This window comes from Oryctolagus cuniculus, chromosome 6 (genome assembly GCF_964237555.1).
Source record: "Oryctolagus cuniculus chromosome 6, mOryCun1.1, whole genome shotgun sequence".
Classification (NCBI taxonomy): Eukaryota; Metazoa; Chordata; class Mammalia; order Lagomorpha; family Leporidae; genus Oryctolagus; species Oryctolagus cuniculus.
The window spans coordinates 31,602,064-31,623,235 of NC_091437.1; the positions used below are offsets into that span (position 1 = coordinate 31,602,064).

The 21,172-nt window shown below is 40.5% G+C and overlaps 1 protein-coding gene and 1 pseudogene across 1 annotated transcript; one reads left to right on the plus strand and one right to left on the minus strand.

Annotated features, from left to right (window-relative positions):
- Positions 1–2,060: 2,060 nt before the first annotated feature.
- YIPF5 (Yip1 domain family member 5) lies at positions 2,061–20,956 on the minus strand. Its single transcript, XM_002710278.5, has 6 exons — positions 20,780–20,956; positions 20,138–20,257; positions 9,711–9,883; positions 8,452–8,597; positions 4,726–4,907; positions 2,061–3,414 (listed from the first exon to the last, which is right to left on the minus strand). The coding sequence occupies exons 2-6, from the start codon at positions 20,245–20,247 to the stop codon at positions 3,252–3,254; spliced, it is 774 nt and encodes a 257-aa protein (XP_002710324.1). The 5' UTR covers positions 20,248–20,257; positions 20,780–20,956; the 3' UTR covers positions 2,061–3,251.
- Positions 10,291–12,219, plus strand: LOC127490633 (ribonuclease P protein subunit p14-like; annotated as a pseudogene).
- Positions 20,957–21,172: the final 216 nt, after the last annotated feature.

The window sequence follows — 21,172 nt, forward strand, 5'->3', positions numbered from 1 at the left end:
GCACTTTGAGGCAGGCCCAGCGCTACCCTTTGGTAAGCATGCTTCAAGCTATGAACTCTACCTTGAGATCTGAGTGTATGTATTTAAAAGGCAGACTTGCAGAGAAAGAGGAAAGTCAGAGAGAGATTGTGTGTTCACTGGCTCACTCCCCAAGCAACTTGAACAGCCCTGGCTGGGCCATACTGAAGCCAGGAGTCTGGAACTCCATCTGGGTTTCTCAGGTGGGTGACAGGAACTCAAGTGGTTTCCAGGTGCCTCAGCCGGAGCTAGATCAGAAGCAGAGGAGCCATGACTTGAATCAGCATTCAGACACAGAATATGGGCAGCCAAAGATGCAGCTTAACATACGGCACCACATATCTGCCACAGAGCTGCTGTATTATTTTGAAAAGTTTTGATACTATCTCATGGAGGGCTAAACATTTGTTCTATCAAAAACACATACAATCTCTCACACACACACACAAGACAAGGTAGGCAACTTGGCTGAGTCATTACATTAGATTGGCACTGTATGACAGCAGGTTGATCTCTAAATATGGTCTTGTTTCCTATAATTCTCCATGATTGAGTCACACTAACCTCTAAGGATAAGATACTAAATGCTACATTTTTCTTTTAACCCAAAGTTCTAAATTCTTCCACTTCTAAGAGAAACAGAGACCATATTTTCAGAATAGAAACCTTTTTTTTTTTTTTTGTAGGTAGTAAGTACCACAAATATAATTGCGTAATTGAATTTTAGAAACAATTGATCCTAAATAAGGTTGGAATAATTTGAACAATGCATAATATTAAGTTTAAATTTCAGACATTATACTACTTAAATTCTACCCAAAATCACGTCATTAGATAGATTTTTAAAAATTCATTTGGACTGGATGCCAGTAACAGGACAGTATTTTAAGACTTATGAGACTTTGCATTATCTGTGAAACTGTTTCTGCAGAAATAATGCCTGTTTTCATATACTAGTTATACAACTCTTAACTCTAGTTATAAACAGTTATAGGAGACCCATAAAATATATCTTTACATAAATACGCAAAATCAACTGTATGTCCTTGTGCACATTCTTGAATAATATGTTGGTGTGAGTATGAACTCACTACTCCAACTCAGTAAGTGCAAGATCTGGTGTGAGATATGGCACGTGTCAATGTGTCACCCCACAGGGCTTTCATTATTCAGCAACAATCACTGGGTGAACTTTTAGCTATGCTCAGAATGTTTCTTGTGTTTAAACAGTCCGTTAAGCAAGGCAGATACTTATTCTAACTTAACAGAGAAAAAACAGAAATCTATTACAATGGTAGAAAACAAAATTGCCACATGGTATTTTTTGAGATGTGGTAGATCAGTCTTTAATGACTATGTAACTGTGTGTGTGTGTGTGTATAATTTTTAGCTGGAGAGCTTTACAATGGAAATTTTGGCTATACATGACACCTCATGTAACCAAGCAAAAACTAGAACTGAAGGACATTTCCTTGTATGCCTCTTTTGATACAATAGTTGAATATAAAAGATTTACATCATATAATTTGAGAGCTAAATAAAAGATAATCACCAACACCAAAGATCTCTACAACAATAATTTAAACTATTTTTGTTGGGGGTAGGGAAGGCTACAAATAAAGTAATTTGATCCATTTGGGGAATTTGCTGATGAAGTCTTAAGTCTGCCCAACAAGGAGAGAATTTAATTCTCAAAGCATCATCTACATTGCTTATTAGAAAGAAGTGGATAGTAACGGAAGCATCCATTATGTTTGCCTTCGAAGGATCTGTGTGGATTTATAAAATCAAAAAAGTGATGTTACTATACATAGATTATATTAAATATTCTAAAGCAATTTGGTAAGTTTGAAACTCAGCCCAAAACTACTTATTAGTAAAGGTGTTTTTCCAGAAGATTAAGGATTAATGAAGAAAACATATTAATGTGAGGCTAGTAATGAAAAAGTATGATTTTCTTTTAAGAAAAAGTTTTATTTATCTCAAACTCTTTTTAAAATTCTTGAAAACTTACTCTAAAAAAGAATCAATTACTACATTAGTTCGGTATTTCTTTTTATTTAGTCTGAGTCTGCACTTTAAAAAAAAGACAGCATTTTCCTCCCCATGCCTTTCTTGTAACTCCGAGCTTTTTCCACAGAGGCAGTTTCTTTAGAAAAAGCTTATGACCAACATACAGGATATATGGCATTTTCCTACAAATTCACTGGTGAGACAGCATGGCAACATAAAACAAATAAATTTAATACAAAGAAATAATGAAACTCAAAGTAAACTGCTTCTCATTTAATCCATTTTTTTCTATTATTAGATGATTTCCATGTTAAACCTCAGGCTAATGCTGGGAGTCAAAATCACAACCCCATTAAGAAAATGAGACATAGAGAACAGTGCTTTGGTGAAAGTAACTCAAACACACAATTAAAATTACTCGGGAAAACTTTAATTAATAAGCATTAAATGTACTTTACATTGATAACTGCAATACTGAAACTGCAATTTTAAATATTTCTCTCAAAAAGGTTAGTGATTTTCTTTTTCTAGGCAAGGTGGAGACCGAAGTATGAGCATTAATGCAGCCAATCTAGCCATAATGGTTTAATTAACACTAGTATCTAAACAGGCATTCACATTTCATGTTTCCAATAAGATAGACTGTGAACTTCTGGTATCTTCAGCAAAACTTCCACAAAACTGGTTTACAGGAATCTCAAACATCTGAACTGTAAACTCATACACGTCTACAATGGATCTTTTTGTTGTTGTTGTTGCTTCAAGTGCACCTGACATGGGAAGACAGGCAATTTTTCTTTCCTAATTCCTTGGAAAAATATTTCTACAAGAAGTCTTGCGTCTTCTTTACTATGACTGAGTTTTTTTAAGAAAGATTATAAGCTTTGTGGTTGGTTTGATAAAAATCTATCAAAAACATCATAATACAATTTGCAAGGAAAAAAGTTGTTTCTCAAAGGCTGCAGGAACAGGAAAGAAATACCACTTCTTATTTGTATAAACAGAAACACTTAAAGCTAGTCACACTGCAGGAAAATCCAATATAGTGTTCAGAAGTTCTATAAAAATGAACAACAGATCCATATTCCTTCCACGGCTCCAATCGTAAACGTAAATCTGCATCAGAGTAGCGCGGCAGCAGCTTGCTGGTCCAATTTAAGAGTTCAAGGTCCTTTATGTGTATTTGGCCCACTGATGTCCATGTCCCAGGTAAATTCAGTTCAAAAGACGGAAATTAGGGCAAAGACTCCATATAACAAAGCACATGGATATGCCACTAAAAGCTGCTGTCCTTCCATGGCTAACGCAGAAATAAAAATTTTGGAAGCAGAAAAACTACACCATCCAATAATCCCAGCGGTGAGAATGACTCCTACCATACCTCTGAAACCATCAAAGAAAAGGGGGAGAAAGAAGAGCTGTGTAAGAACACTTCAAAATCCTCTTTGGGGGAAAAAAAGTATTTTAAATTCAGATGTAGACATATGCAGAAATAATCAAGAGGGTTTTCACACGTCAAAATGCACCTCTCAGTGACTTCAGGGATGCTGAGATTTCTTGTGATAAAAAGCTCACTAACAGTGACATTGTGCTCTTTGTGAATACAGGGTTTCTCAACCCTGGCACTGCTGACAACTGAGCTTGGATGTCTCTGTCATGGGGCTAACTACGTATGGCTGTGATGTTCAGCAGCACCTCTGATCTCTACCCTACAAATATCAGTAGCATTCCTGCTGCCCACAGCCATGACACCAAAACTGCCTCCAGATATTGCCAAATGTCTCCCAGGAAGCAAATCTGTTCCTGGTTGAGAAACACTGTTTACTAAGCAATAACTCTGGTGAAACTGAAATGTATCAGTTTTTAACAAATGAGAATGGTAAAGCAATTTTGGCAATGAAAATCCCAAACATTCTTATGTCAAGTAGGAACATGATAAAGCCATCATCTTGCCAAGTTTCTACTAAGATGCAAGCAGTTGGTATATGCACTTCTCCATTTGAACTTTCTAGGCGTAATTTTCTAAGTGTAAGGAAGCCTGATCACTGGCAGTGTCCAGGTCTAGCCACAAAGGGGAGTTTGAACAGTTGACAAAGGATTTGCATCAGCAGTTATTAGCCCTTTATTTCTAACCTAACCTAAAATATGATTTTAAAAATTACAAATATTTGAAGCTGCTTACAAGTACATCTGAGAACACAACAGACCAGTAATAGGCCTCTACTGGCAAAAAAAATATGTTTCGTTTTCAGTTAAACAGCTATCAAAGAGCTTCTTTATATATTTCTCATTCACACATTTGTCATATGCTCAACAGCTTCAAGAAATCAGATATGATCTAAAAAAAAACCAAACGTGGTAAGTATAATTTTAACACTAATGACATGAGCTTCTTCCATGTAATATTTAAGTTAACAACCAGAAATCTTGAATTCATTATTGTTATGACACAGGAAAACAAACACAAAACCAGTTACTTTCTTGATGAGCAGTAAAGGCAGAGATAGTATGAGGATTTTAAAATTTATTTTCATTCCCATTGTTTATCACCCAAAAGCATGTAGGAAAGTCTCTACATATAAGAAACATTACCTGATGTTTGCTTAACCAGTGATTTATCTCAAACTAATGATGAAATCAATCTTATTATACAGAACTGGTAACTCAAACTCCAAAATAAAGATCAGTACTTACTGCAAAGAAAATACAACTGCAAAGCTGGAAAGCAGGATCATGGGAAGAAGACAGTATCCCAGGACACTTGCCACACAACCAAATGAAACACCTGTCATACTCATTAAGTTCAATAAACAAAACATTCCTAGACATCCAATTGCACTGATCCCATACACATAGCCAAACTGGATTTTGCCAGCCTACAGGAAGAGAAAAGATTAAAGGTTAAAGGGCAAAGGACAATTACTTTTGGTCTTATTTCACCTAAAATGGTATATACCAAAGACATTTAACTCATGAGCATGAAAATCTACAGAGGTAAATATTCTTTACCCAAGGACAGTAAAAGATTGAGCAGTCTGGATTCTACACCCTTCTTTGAAGTATCACTTCCCTATACACAAACATTTGTTCTCTATTTTACACTTAGCACTTGAGTTTAAAATCTGGCATAAAACTAAGAGACAAAATCATGGTAAATAACCTAAAATAGATTCCTAAAAAGAACTCTGGTTGATTTTAAGTAAATCAACTAAGAGACAAGATGGAAAGTCATTCATAATGTTTGGATAACAGCCCATATCATTTGAAAGCCTTTAATTCAAACCAAATGCCCATTGGCAGGTATCATATTTTTACCAGCAGAAATATTTTAATCATTCACTTTCATTGGGGGTAGAAGACTTAGGGGAAAAGAATCCAGGATAAACAGGAAGTCACAATTCTTAGGGAAGGGAGAAGAAAAGGCAAAAGGAATATAATGGAAGATCTTCTCAGTCCTTCGATGAGGTAATACAAAAAAATTTTCTTGGGGGAATGAACCAGCAGATGGAAGATCTCTTTCTCTCTATCTCCTTCTCTCTATTAACTTTGCCTTTTGAATGAAGGAATAAATCAACAAGTAGAAAAATCCCTGAGACTTCTCTTCTTAGATCAATATTTATCTGAAAATACTAGATTAAGAGTGAAGAAGTTTATTGATTCCTGCACTCATGCATGCAATAACACAATCTCATACTTCAGCAATGCTTTTACCTTTTCAAAGTCTCACATAATCTTTCTTTTTTTATCTCCACACAATCCTGTTAATTGGGCAGCAGAGGATTGTAATACTAGGATTATTATTTGAAGGGTTAAATAAGTTGGTCAAGGGGGCCAGTATTGTGCAACAGTGGATTAAGCCACTGCCTACAACACTGGCATCCATATGAGAACTGGTTCCAGTCCCAGCTGCTCTTCTTCCCATCCAGCTCCCTGCTAACGTGCCTGGGAAAGCAGTGGAGGATGGCCTGAATACTTGGGCCCCCGCCACCCACATGGGAGACTAGGCTGAAGTTCCAACCCCTTGGTTTTGGCTTGGCCAAGCCCCAGCTAATATGGTCATATGGAGAGTGAACCAGCCTATTTCTTCCTCTCTCAATACAACTCTGCCTTCCAAATATGTAAAAGAAATCTCTAAACAAAACAAAACAAAACAAAACAAAACAAAACAAAACGTTTGGTCAAGAACTGAGTATGTATGCTGAATTCAAGCATAGCTCCTCCAATTAAAAAAATCTCATCTTCTATCCATTCCATCATTTATCTTTAATAATTCAGATACAACATAAAACAAAATGCGTACCTGGCACAGTGGTTACAATAACACCTGGGACACCATCATCCCTTATCAGACTGCCTGGGAACAGTCCCAGCTCTGCCCCAGGTTCCAGCTTCCTGTCTTCCTGTCAGTGTGCATCCTGGAGGCTGGAGGTGATGGCTCCAGCACCTGCCACTAATGTGGGAGACCTGGACTGAGTTCCCGGCTCCCGGGTATTTGGGCAGTGAACCAGTGGTTGGGAGTTCTGTCTACCCCTGTTCTTCTCAAATAAACAAAAATTGTAATTAGAAATGCAGACTGATAAATATTACTATAATATTTCTTTTTGCTTTCAATATGCTTTAACATTCTTTCAAAGGAGGGACAAAAACCTGTTGTCCTCCAATGTTTTAATTCATTAAAATAATACATAGGAGGGCCAGCCCTGTGGCTTGGCAGGTAAAGCCGCCGCCTGCAGTGCCGGCATCCCATATAGATACCGGTTCAAGTCCTGGCTGCTCCACTTCTGATCCAGCTCCCTGTTAATGTGCCTGGAAAAGCAGCAGAGGATGGCCCAAGGCCTTAGGGCTCTGCACCCATGTAGGAGACCCAAGAGAAGCTCCTGGCTCCTGGTTTTGTTTCAGCTCACCTCTGGCTGTTGCAGCCATTTGGGGAGTGAATCAGTTGATCCAAGACCTCTCTTTCTCTGTGCCTCTCTGTAATTCTACTTTTCAAATAAATAAATCTTTGACAGGCACAGTGGACAGTGAGAGAGAGAGACAGAGAGATACGTCTTCCTTTTCTGTTGGTTTACCCCTCAATGGCCACTGTGGCTGGCGCACTGAGGCAGGCACACCACGCTGATCCGAAGCCAGGAGCCAGGTGTTTCTCCTGGTCTCCCATGTGGGTGCAGGGCCCAGGGACTTGGGCCATCCTCCACTGCACTCCTGGGCCACAGCAGAGAGCTGGACAGGAAGAGGAGTGACTGGGACAGAATCTGGCGCCCTGACTGGGACTAGAACCCGGAGTGCCAGTGCCGCAGGTGGAGGATTAGCCTAATGAGCCGCAGTGCCGGCCTAAATAAATCTTTAAAAAAAATATACATAGGAAAATAACCATCAGCTCAGCAGCAAAACACCACACAAGTTCCAGAGATTAAAAATAAGCAAAATGCTATTATTTAAAAAAAATATTAAAAGTTATCATTTATCAATCTCCAAGAAATATGAAGGAAGTCTAATGAAAAACTAAAGCCACATTTATTTATCTATTTTGTTTTTGTTTTTCCATAATACCTGGACTGTTTCTTGGAATAAAAAATGATTTTTAAAATACACTATCCAGGGGTCGGCACTGTGGCGTAGCAGGTAAAGCTGCTGCCTGCAGTACCGGTATGCTATATGGGGTACCTCCACTTATGATCCAGCTCTCTGCTATGGCCTGGGAAAGCAGTAGAAGATGGCCCAAGTCCTTAGGCCTCTGCCTCCATGTGGGAGACCCGGAAGAAGCTCCTGGCTCCTGGCTTCGAATTGGCACAGCTCCAGCCACATTGTGGCCAATTGGGGAGTGAACTAGCGGATGGAAGACCTCTCTCTCTGCCTCTCCTTCTCTCTTTGTGTAACTCTTTCAAGTAAATAAATAAATAAATAAATTAAAAACTCTTCTGTAAAAAAAAAATAAAATACACTATCCAATTCTTACTACTGATAGAGAATTGATGTAATAGGCATAAGTTCAAACAACTCAATACTATTCAAAACACATCAAAACTTAGTAAGCAGAATTTCTAAACTGGCTTTTGAAGGAACATTTAATGCTTGGTTCTTTAATCTCAAATTGAGAGCTAGAAACTAAACCTTCAACCAGTGGGGTTGGCGCTTAGTACAGCAGTTTTTATACCGCTTAGGATGCTCACATCCCACATCAGCATGCCTGGGTTTGAATCTCTGCTCTGTTTCCAACTCCAGCTTCATGCTAACGCATGCCCGGGAAGGCAGCAAGTAACGGCTCAAGTACTTGTTGTCAAACATGTGGGAGAAAAGGATTGGACTTGGGTTCCTGGTTTCAGCCCATCGCAGCTGCAGCTACTGAAGGCATTTGGGAAGCAAACCAGTGGATAATCTGTCTATCTCTTTGTTTTTCAATATAATTAAAAAAAATCTTACCAGTAATAATGTTGCTCCAAAGGCAAGGCAAAAAACCATTGGTCCTGCCAAGTCTGTTTCATTCATGATGCTACCATCTGCTACTTTTAATGGATGCAACACTGTAAGTGTTTTTTGCCAGATGTGGTCAAAATTGATTCCCAACTCTAAAAGAAAAGAAAATAAGGAAGTCAGTTAATATTCGTGATACAATTTAATATACCAGAACTTGTGTTGGAACAGGATACAAAATAAAAGATCTAACAGCAAAAGAGGATCGATCAATACTGGATATGATGTGATATCATTAATATCACTGTACAGTTTGTGGTGCTTCTCCCACAACTATCTGATTTCTGGATTGGTGATGGAAAAGAATACAGACACGATGAAACAGACATCATTACTTATTCAACACTGACTGGTTAGAAAAGAGGGGTCAACAGTAAAGAATTCTTCACTGGTGGAATCAGGAATATATAAAGGCCCCATGAAACTGTATACAAAGCTATGTCTATTCGCATGTGTGCACTTTTCTGAAAAGTCTCCACAACTTTATTTGCCTTTTAAAGGGGGTCCCCCCTTTTTTTCCAAGAGGTGATCTCTCTCCCTGAAAAAAAAAGCTCAGAACTAGTATTTTATAAGGATTAGAATTAGACTCTTTTTTGAAAATGACTATTTTTCAGTGATGTCAAAGGTTCCACCAGTTTATTTCCATGTAGAATAATCAATATCATATTATTTCCTTTCACTTCTGATGACAGAAATTAATAATCTAAAGTAAATGTTCAGATACTGACATACTTTACTATCAGTTTAAAAGATCTACTAAAAATCTGGTCCTTGCTGGCCCAATATGATTTCACATACAGTTTTTTTAAAATGAGTTACTTAGAAGAAAAGTTTCTTCTACAACATCATTTTTTTCTAAGTCCCAGGTTTTCAATTCTGTGAATCTGTCAATGAAATTTATTTCTAAATTACCATAAGCAGTATATTTACTGTTCAATTTAAGTCTTTATAGGTGTCTATAAAGGATAATGGGACATAACGGGTTAAAAAAAAGGATAATTTCTCCAAATTAAAATGTACTTTCACTGACTAGCTAGATACTATAAAGTTTTGAGCATCGCTGATCCACAGACTTCAGATTTTCAGATTAGAAATGCTCAGCTTGTAAACTCTATGCAAGTATTCCAAAATCTGAAACACTTCTGGTGCCAAGCATTTTGGACAAGGGATATTCACTCTGCACTATCCAAGGCGACAATCAATCCTACCTTCTAATAAAGGTGGTTCATCCTCGAAGTTGTTCCCATAGAATGTCTGGGGAGTAGATGGGGTATACGTCTGCGCTGGCTGGAAAATCTGCCCGGTGTATGGCTGTTGTGGCTGCATCATGTCTGGAGGGACAAATCGGCCTTGCTGCGAGTAGTCGTAGCCAGCATACTGTCTGTAAATCAAAGGAAGGTCAATCGCTAACAACCATTGGGATACCCCAATAGTTGGTATCCTTTAAATTCCAAGTGACAGAAAATCTCAGTCATGCAATTCCTAGGACCTCAACTTTTCAAGCTTTTTGTTAAATATATATACAAGGTTGCTGAATGATTACTAAATCAAGATAATCACTTGCAATGAGACGTCAGCTGTTTTACAGAGAATCTTCCTGATGATGCTGATACCCACTTTGCGGTACCTAAGCACTTCACTAACTACTAAACTTTTAAATACTAGGTCAACTTCAACAAGCATCAAATATAAAATCTCACCTATTTTTCTCCCTGGTGAGTGTACATAAAATAAAAAAAAGTCCAGTGAAATAAAATATATGCCTAAGACTGTGAATGTAAGGTAAGAATGACAAACTTTGCCTGTAATTTGCTATTATAATATGGATATCTATTGGATCATCATTCTTCTTCAAATCTTCAGAGTATATTATTTTTGCAAGTACAAACTTCCTTAAGAGCCATCAATTTCAAAGCAGACTGCAATAAATTACACTTATGTTTTGTGAAATACATAACAAAACATTACTAGTACCAACTGCACTGGAATAGGGTTTTAACTTTTTCAAGTAGTTGTATATCTACTGTCTCATTTGACATGCATTACAGCAACTATATATCAGAGAGAGAGCCCTCAATATGGCTATTTTAATGACAAGAGGGGACAGAAGAATACTGAGGCCTCATCTTTAAATTCCTGTTTTACTATGTTCTCGAATAATATGACCTGTCTACTAGTGCGACTAATCTAATTTTATAGTAAAAAATGCATAAATAAAATAATTATTTTAAAATATATTTTTAAGAAAGTTAAGGCTGAGAAACCTTAGAGACGCTTTAGTCTATTTTTTACAATTTTACTGTTGTGCTTTAGAAATATATAAAAAATGTGCTTTTAAAATTAAAGCCAATGTTTAAATTAATTGAAAATCTTGTCAAAAGCAAATCAAACTAATGGTGTGTTTTCAGATGTACACACCCCTCTGGAGATTCCAATGTGACTGCCAAGACTAACCATATTAGCCCAAAACATGCTTTAAAAAAGTACTATTCATTTTTCTGGCTATACAACGTAGAATTCTCTGTAGCATTATTTTAACAGCATAAAACTGGGGGGAAAACAATATAAATAATAATCAGTAAACACCTTGTGATATGGACATACAATAGTAATCTATGAACCTGTTAAACTGCAATAAAAAAAAAATTCCGACGATCCTACCTTACAGGGGTGTGGCATTTTGTTCTATATTTGTATTTTCTCAGTCTTTTTGGTATGCAAAGATGTTCCCTTCTATTTACACACAAGTGAGCAACAAAAATACACATGTATCCCTGATAGGGCTAGCTAAACTAAGACAATAATCAACATTTCCTGACTTAGTACAAGACACTATTGTGCTGATCCTTGTTATCAGAAGTTCACTTCTTAGTCTATGAAATCTGCAAAAACTCCATGTGGAGGTTTCTACAATCTGCTTCAACTCTATTTTAATGTCTGAGAGACAACATGTCTGTAATAGAAAACCAAGAAGAGCATAGACAAAACTCTTTGGTCTGAGGATTGCTTTACACTGTTAAATTTATTAAAAACTCCAAAGTGTTTTATTTATGTGGATTACTAGTTATTAATATTTATATTAGAAATTAAAACAGATCTTTAAATGAATTCCTTTAAACAACACATATTACATCTCAGCATACACATTTTTTATGAAAAAACTATTTTCAAAAAAATAAGATGGAGAAGGGGCGGTGTAGTTCAGGGGAAGCAGCTACTGGAGGTGCCTGTGGGCTCCAGCCGATCGTCCTCGCAGCACTGGGTGGCCAGGAGGACTGAGCGGGCCCAGAGGACAGTGTGCTGGGTGTACCACGTGATCAGCACTGGAAAGGGTGCCAGCCCCAGCGGCCACATATCAAAGAGTAGTATACAAAAACCCCTCTGAGTACCACTACATGAAGGACTGCCTGACTTTCAAGAATGCGGAGTTGGACTGAATGGCGCACAGCTCAAGCAGCTGCTTGTTTCAGCCCTGAAGGAGCTGTCTGGGGAGGCTGACGGCTGCCTCGCCCATAGACGTCCTAACCTATGAAGAGAAGACTTCCTCAGCCATCTTGAGAATATGCAGCAGCAGTCTTGTCAAATTGTGGAGCTCTTTGACCTTGTTAGGATCCTATAAAGGCGAAAAGTGCTTTCAGAGGGACTCAGGTGCCTCCATTTCTCCATGCCTCACCTGGTAACAGTAGGGAACTCGGATTGGATGGCAATACCAAGTGAAGACACCTTCCGCTCTCAAAATATTCTTTGGTGCCTGCCATCTGAAGGCAGAAGCAAGCCATGAACCCCAGTGGATGCAATTTGTGGGTGCTGTTGATGTTCCCCATGATCTGCAGCCCACGCCTCTGGTAAGCTCCAGCGGAGCATCTGCCTGAATCACCCTGTGCTGAGCATGCGCTGCAAGCATGTGCACCTCAGAGTGGGAGCCCGGTAGCAACTGAGCGGGGCTTTCACACAGAGCGACGAAGCTGCCTTCTCGGAATTATGGGAGACACCAATCCTCTGCATGTAAACGAAGAGTTTGCAAAACACACCAAGTTTGGGAAGACGATTGTGCATGGGGTGTTGATCACTGGACTTATCTCAGCGTTCCTGGGCACAAAGATGCTAGGGCCCAGCTCTGTGTTTCCCAGGAAATTCACTTTCCAGTGCCTTTATATGTCAGAGAAGGTGTTTTGGCGTCTGCGGAAGTGACGAAACTGAAGCGGTGCATTGCTATCACTGCAGTGGAAGTGCAGTGGTTAAAGTCATGGTCCCAGAAGCTCCCAGATCCTGAAGTAGGTGTGTAAAGGCGAAAGTTCAAACCCAAAAGCTGCAGTTAGTAAAAAGCGCCTGGCGAAACAGGTCTGTCACTCTTCCCCAGGGGTTGCCTGTGTACAAATGTGCGCTTTCCAGCTTGGCTGCAAGCACCACAGGCCAGAGTGTGTGCCCCATTCCATCATCTGCCAAGACTTGCAAACTAAAAAACTACTGGCAAGGCTATTTATCTAAGGCTCAGCTCTGTGAATTTCAAACCTAGATGTGCGTTAGTTAACACTTGTGTGCCCCTGTCTGTGTAGAAGTTTCTCACAGACTTGACAACTGGCATTCAATAATACAAGGTGGGTCATTTCTGAACTTCTGCTCTTTAACAGGCAGTATTCTTAGGCCCTGGTTTTTAGTTATTTTGGCGTCAGAGTTCATAAATGTTACTGTTTACACGAAGATGACTTCTTGTCAACCTTCAGTGAGACTCACCTTTCAGGTTTCCTGTTACTGGAGAAGGGTTCATGTGCAGACTTGGACTTGGTTGTGAAAACTGCCTGATTTATTAAGTGGTAGGGACACACACCACGTGGGGTCAACGTGGGAGGTAATGGACACAGAGAAGTAGACGTGGGGCTGCTCTGGGTCTGAGATCAGTGTGCTGTTTGTTTAAAGCTGCCCTGCTCACAGCTGAACATGGAACAGGCAAGTGTTTTAGGGTGATAGGCAATCTCTATTAGTACTCTGGGATAGATAAGCAATGCAAAGTTTTCATTTTAGGAGTCCAGATTTTTGCTCTTAAAAATGTGCCTGTGCTTCCTGTTATATAAACACATGCTTGTAGGTAGGTAGGTAGGAAGGAAGGAAGGAAGGATGAAGCCCATGAATGCCAAATTCTTAAGAGTTTGGGAATACTGAAGGGGAAACATGCCTAATGTGTTAATATTAAGTGCTTAGCACCAATACCACCAATGTTTTAAAATAAAGACGAGAGCCTACAGCAGCCTCCAAATGGTCCACCTGTATTCATTCGTCTTCAGACGCTAACTCTGACTGCTGCTAGATATTCTGATCAAGAAGATCATGTGTAACTGGTTGGTTTTGCCAGATTTCCTGAGAAAGAGATTTTCCTCCTGCTGGTGGTTAAGTAGATTTTTAAATTGTGGATTTTTTTTTTTTTTTTTTACAAAAAAGGGGAGCAGTTGAATACATTACTAGAAATAATCATTCTAGTCACTAGAGGGCAGGGATGCATATAAAGTGAATACTTTTAAACAGCTCGTCCCTGTGGCGTAGCGGTTAAACCACTGCCTGCCGTGCTGACATCCTATATAGGTGCCAGTTTAAGTCCCAGCAGCTCCACTTCCAGTCCAGCTCCCTGCTAATGTACTTGGGAAAACATAAGATGGCCCAAACGGCTGGGCCCCTGCACTCATGTGGGAGACCTGGATGAAGCTCCTGGCTTCGACCTGGCCCAGCTCTGGCCATTATGGCCATTTAGGGTATGAACCTATGGATGGAAGATTCTCTGCCTCTCCCTCTCTGTAACCTGTTAAAATAAATATTTTTTTTAAATTGTTTAATACTATTCCACGTTCCAGTTTATGAAGGTGGGAAGAAAATACTCAAGTCTACATGAGGAACAAGCATACTGTTCTGAGTCTTGGAATGGGCAGCGCATATAGGCTCAGATGCACCTAAAGAAGACATTTATAGGTAAACTACCAGATGTTCCAAGAATGTTACAATATCAAAAACAAGAGGGAACTCCAGACCAAGACTGCTCCTGTAGAACTCATTCCTTGGGCTTGGCAGCAGCCTTAAAAGCACTAAGTTCACAAATGGAGAGTGAAGTAATCGCCAGCATCAATACTCACAGTTGACAGTTTTCAACACCCAGGGAGCCACTTTTCTGCATTGATGCTAATCCTTGAAACAACTCTGTGAAGTTAATGTCCTGTTTGACAGGCATGGAGTTAGAACGATGCTGTGTGACTTGCCCAGGGTTGTACCACTAATATGTGCTAGAGGTGGGGGTTCCAGCATGCCCATGTGGCCTTGTCTGGTTTCCAGGCCGTTCTTTTGCCATCACCCTGTGGATCTTACAACGTTTCCATTAGTGGAACACTGTTATTTTCTATAATGGTGTCTTGTTATGTGGCATTAAAGGCAATAAATTGGGAAAAAAATGGAGAAAAGTGGTACTTTATTATATTTCTGGAAATTCCATCAATAGCTAGTTTAACAGAAGACATTCTTGTATCTGTTTATGCATTCAATCTGTTCTGAAAGTCTAGTGTTGCAGACATACAGATGGAAAAACTTCTCTGATTCTCTTGAAGTTTTATTTGTGCTACATCACAAAACAAAAATAAAGTACATGGGGCTGGTGCTGTGGCACAGCAAATTAAAGCTCTGGCCTCCAGCACAGGTACTTGGCATTTCATAAGGGTGCCAGTTCAAATCTTGGCTGTTCCACTTCCAATGTAGCTCCCTACTAATGCACGTGGGAAAGCAGTGGAGGATGGCCCAGGTGCTTGGCCCCCTGTACCCACATGGGAGACCTGGAAGAAGTTCCTGGCTCCTGGATTCAGGCCAGCTGAGTCTCAGTCATTGTAGTTACTTGGGGAGTGAACCAGTGGATGGAAGATCTCTCTCTTTAACTCTGCCTTTCAAAAAAAAAATAAAATAAATCTTAAAAAAGTAGTTTTAAAAATTTAAGCTGCAAAACAGAATTGCAAACAGCATGAAGATAATTTTTAGACCTGTTAAATTAAAACATATTGAACTACCTTGCTCTTTGAATGAATTATTTATCAGTGCATGATTTTATAATACCATGCATTAGCCATTTAGAAAATACTAGTATGTTAGGTCTATCTTCCAAATATTAACACAATTCTACAATTAAAAAATAAAATTCCATTTGTTAGAATCACCACTGCTCCTATCAGAAAAATGTTAATTACTGGAAAGTTGGCAAATTACAGTGATGAATTCAAGTCTTTCAAAATCCTCATTTTGTGTGAAAACTTGAATGTGACCACTGGTAACACATATTTTCAGCTGTTTGCCTCAGAGTGACAGGTTCAGGTCATTCACGTTTAAGAAAAAAATCTGCCAAATACTCAAGTCTGAACAGCCAATGTCTCTGTGGCAGCTGTTTTTGCTTTTTTAAAGATTTATTTGTTTGAAAAGCAGAGTGACAGAGACAGAGACAGAAAGAGATCTTTCATCTGCTGATTCATTCCTCAAATGGCCACAATGGCCAGGAGTAGACCAGGCCGAATCAGGAGCCTGGAACTCTACATGGTCTCCCATGTTGGTGGCAGGGGCCCAAGCACTTGGACCACCTTCTACTCCTTTCTCAGGCACATTAGCAGGGAGCTAGCTAAGAAGTGGAGCAGCAAGACTTGAACCAATACTCATATGGACGCCAGCGTCACAGCAGGGACTTAACCCACTGCACCACAACGCTGGCCCCAGGGATTGTTCCTAAAAGCAAAAATGGTTTTTACGAAAGAGCAGCTAGTTCAGCTTGCAACTCAAATTGCTCAAGTGCTCTTCCTGTAGAAAATCGTCACCCTTTGGTATGTGATAGAAGTGTTTATGACCTTCCCATTTTTGTCACACAGAATATTAAAGAAATGTGTATGCTCAAGGGTCAGAATTTAGTAAAACCACAATTCTTACTGTTCGATCAGGAAAAAACTTAAATACAACCCACTCCAACAAGCATGTGATGATGAAGAATACAACAACTACTACAGCTATTTGATATCACTGCCTTGATTCAGTCTCTAGGAGCAGCAATTTTTATCAACCAGTGCTTTTGCAACATCAAACTTAAAACAAAGTCAGTCTTAGTCCTGTTTGAAAATAACTTTTGACCTTAGAGGCTTCCTCTAGGTCTCAAGGGCCCTCTGGGGTCTGCAGTCCACAAGTGGAGAACCACTGATATGGAACAGTAAATCTTAAGTACAGAAGAAAAACACTGTTAGCAACTGACCATTTCAAAGGTGGTCCTATCGGTCCACTTTAAAGATGCAATGAGAGAAAGACAATGTGGACTTTTACTATTTTTCTTTTCTGGTAGGAACTGTTCCTGACACACTACTGTTGGTTTTAAACCAAAAAGTGGTATGGTAAATATGATCATTACAAATTAAAGCACACTTCCACAGCAGGAAGAGGAGCATTTACCAAATCAGTACTCTCCTACGTACTCTGTACCATCAATAACCACAGAGCTTCTTCATATACTGGTTGGCTACTGTTAAGTTTGTGAAAGTTCTCAAGTATTTCATAAAGGTATCATCAGTTAAGTTGAAGATGAGAACACAACACCTTTTAATTCTTAAAAATATGTGACTAATAGTACTATATATTTTATAAGCATATCCACAATGCACTGCGCAGGATTTGTTCAATATGATTTTTTTTGGAGGGTGGGGAGACGGTATATGGACATAGAAATGATACCTGTGACATACCCACAGAAGAAACTGCAAAATACTAACGCTCACTTTATGCACTAATGTAGAATTATGGACTAAGTCAAGTCAAACTTTTTTTTTTTTTGACAGGCAGAGTGGACAGAGAGACAGAGAGACAGAGAGACAGAGAGAAAGGTCTTCCTTTTGCCGTTGGTTCACCCTCCAATGGCCGCCGCGGCCAGCACGCTGCGGCCAGCACACCGCACTGATCCGAAGGCAGGAGCCAGGTGCTTATCCTGGTCTCCCATGGGGTGCAGGGCCCAAGCACTTGGGCCATCCTCCACTGCACTCCCGGGCCACAGCAGAGAGCTGGCCTGGAAGAGGGACAACCGGGACAGAATCCGGCGCCCCGACTGGGACTAGAACCCTGTGTGTCGGCGCCGCAAGGCGGAGGATTAGCCTAGTGAGCCATGGCGCTGGCCTAAGTCAAGTCAAACTTGAAGACAACTGAAGCAGTATACTATTTCAACCTAGATTTTCTGCAACAGAGAGCTAGAAATTATAAGCTGATTTTCGCTAACAAGCCAGCAAAACAAGTAATTCCTTAGCAAGCTAAGAAGGAGACTGAAGTGGCAGTGATGTTACATGGAGGAAACTTCGTCAGTCATAAAGCAGTGCTTCCTGGCATGTGATTTGTTTGGAATGGAACTGTGAGAATGGTTAGCAACAGACTCAACTGGTGGGTGAAGAACTGAAATGAGCCCATTTACAAATGGATTGCGAGGCTACCCCCTTTCAGCGATCCAAACAAGGACGAGATACGAAAGAAAAGACAGATAAACCTAGCAGGTTGCAATGTAAATGCAGTAGTTTTGTTGCATCTGATCATGGAGATCATTTGGCTAAAGAGACAGGCTCTCCAAAGCACTATTGCTGCTAGAAACAAGGATTTACCTTGTGTGCTCTGGCCAAACCTACAATCAACACAGAGCAATTAAGATTATACAATATTATACAAAAAGATACAAGAGGTGAATACATGAATGTTCATTTCTTAGTTGTGTGTGTGTGTGTGTGTGTGCAAACTGTTGAAGTCTTTAGTATAGAGTTGCTCTTCTGTACATAAAGTTATGTAAAAATGAATCTTAACGAAGAATGGGATGGGAGAGGGAGTAGGAAGTGGGACGGAAGTGGGGGTGGGAGGGTGGGTATGGGGGGGAAGAATCACTGTTTTCCTCAAGTTGTACCTATGAAATTTGCATTCATTAAATAAGAGTTTTTTTTAAAGAATTCTCAGTATAGTTTTTTTCAACTGTGCCAAGCTAATTGACTGAAAGAGATAAATCTTCATTGTCACATTGAGAATTTCAGAAATTAAAAAACATAATTCATAGATAAAAGGGTACTTCAAAAAGTATGTGAAAAAATGCGATAGAAAGACAAGTTTATTTTGGTGCAAAAAAAAAAGAGAGGCCAGCGCTGTGGGTAAAAGCCCTGGCCTGAAGCGCACGTATCCCATGGGGGCGCCGGTTCTAGTCCAGGCTCGGCTGCTCCTCTTCTGATCTGGCTCTCTGGCCTGGGAAAGCAGTAGAAGATGGCCCAAGTCTTTGGGCCCTTGCACCCGTGTGGGAGACCCAGAGGAAGCTCCTAGCTCCTGGCTTCAGATCGGCACAGCTCTGGCCGTTGCAGCCATCTGGGGAGTGAACCAGCAGATGGAAGACCTCTCTCTCTGCTCTACTTCTCTCTGTAACTCCTTCAAATAAATAAAATAAGTCCTAAAAAAAAAAAAATGAAATCCATGAATACTTTTTTTACATGCACTTCCAGGAATATTTGAAGACTTCACATAGCAGGTATTTTAACATACTCTCATTGTTTCACGTGCTTTAGACTTGATCGAACCACTTAAGGTGTCGGGGGGTTGGTTACATGAAGGATAGCCTATCCAAGACAGATCAGAGACAGAGGCTGATTTTGATTTCCTATTTTTCTAATTCTTGGGCTCTTCATTCAAATTTATAAACTCAGACACATTCTATTACTGCACGTTGCTCAGAGACTGACTGGGGTACACAACCTTTCCTCGCCCTTATCCTGGGATATTCTTCATTACAGGAACCACAGATGAACATAGGATGACATATGACTTGTCTCACATTATATGCGCACTTCTAAGGGCATTTAAGTGGATGTATGCATGTATTCCCAGGTAACAGGCCCAATTTTCACGAGATTCTTAAAGGAACCAATCCAAGCAATCTTGGAAACTCCTTCATCTGACAAGAGGCTGACAAAATTTCTTCTAAGTTCTAAGACACTATAAGTACAGTGTCCTAGAAGGAACTGGTAGAAAGCCTTCAACTACTGTATTTTGGTTGCAACTCACTATGATAAAAAGATCTTTTTTGTTTTAGGCAAGTCTTAAAGGGTTGGAGGCCCTCCCAACCTGAAACAGGTAACTTACAAGCTACTAACCATAATATTCATCATGTTTCAGTACCAGTAATAAACATGATAAGTTGCTATATTAAAATCACCTAATGACTCACAATAAGGAGCCACCCCATTAAGCAGTGTCACTAAGCATTTTCAACCAGCACTGATAAAGTCCAAATGTTGGACTTGCTGACTACCAAACCATCAAAAGATCTTAATTTTTAACTGGTCCTGTGGACAAACTAGCCTATCTTCTGGGCATGTAAAACTCCCATGTTCATCTACATACTACTGTTCCACTCAATCACATCGTAAGATCCAGCCGAAGATACCAAACTCTAAATAAGGCAATTCCTTCAAACCCAAACCAGAGTCACAGATTTCGCTGGGAGTCGGGAAAGTATGCAAAATCACATTCTCAAAAGGGGACACACGTGCACGCATTCAATTTTAGGCAGAACACTGAATAGATGCTTTCACTGCACTGCAGGCCAAATAAATTGTGAAACTTGAAAAGTTACTTGCTGTAGGGTCCTCCACTTCCTCCATAATCATAAGACGGCTGCGACTGGTCATCAATGCTGTAACTTGTCTGGTAGAAATCCGTGTTCAAGTTATCAAAGCCTGACATGGCAAACGATCTGCAATGGAAGGAAAAGGAGGGGAAATGCTATGAACATCCGAGGTCCCACCGAAATCGCTCCTGGCACTGTGCTCCAGCAAACGCCCCTAGAAGGCAACAAACGTCTCTTCCGTACTACGAGGGAGCAACTGCAGGGCAGCCTGGTTGAAGGACCAAAGAAACCAAGGCGCCTCTACTTCAAGGAGCTGAAATGCCTTCGGTTAGGGAAGGGCTCACGGGAAGAGCTGTTCCACCGGAGTCTACATCAGCCACGAGCAAAGCTTATTCCTCACCTCGGTACAGCGCTTTACAGCTAACAACACGGCTGCCGCCTTGCAAAACGGACAGCGGGCCGCCGGGGAGGAGATGCAGACTCCCGCAAGGTCGCCCTGAGATGCAGGGACCGCGTCAGAGCAAAGACCTAAAGGGGAGCGAAGGTCCCAGCGAAAGGACCGGGGCGCGGCGCCGAAAGCCGGCAGCACAGCGAGCTGCGTCGGAGCGGGAAGACGCCGCACACGGTGCCACGGTCTGAGGCACTTACCAAACGCGGAGACGGCGGCAGCAGCGGCAGTTCTAACTCCAGGAGCCTCAAATACTCCCCAAAACTCAATTTCAGAGCCTTCACTGGCCCCGTTGCTACGTGTCACAAGGCTGAAGAACCACTTCCGGGGCACGCCCGCTCGCTCGCGCAGGCGCCTTGACAGGCTCGGTTTTCTCTTCTTTGGTTGGATACTAGGCAGGCGGAGGGAGGCGGAATTCCCGAGATGCGCGTGCGCAATACCGATTGACTGGTCCTGTGATGGGCCAAAGGTAAGAGGGAAAGTGCTTCCGGCAGCCGGGTTACCGGCGGAGGCAGGAAGGCGCAGGCGCAGCAATTGCAGCTTGCTGGGCGGGAGGGAGAATACCTCAGTAGGTAAAAGCTTTGGGGGAAGGC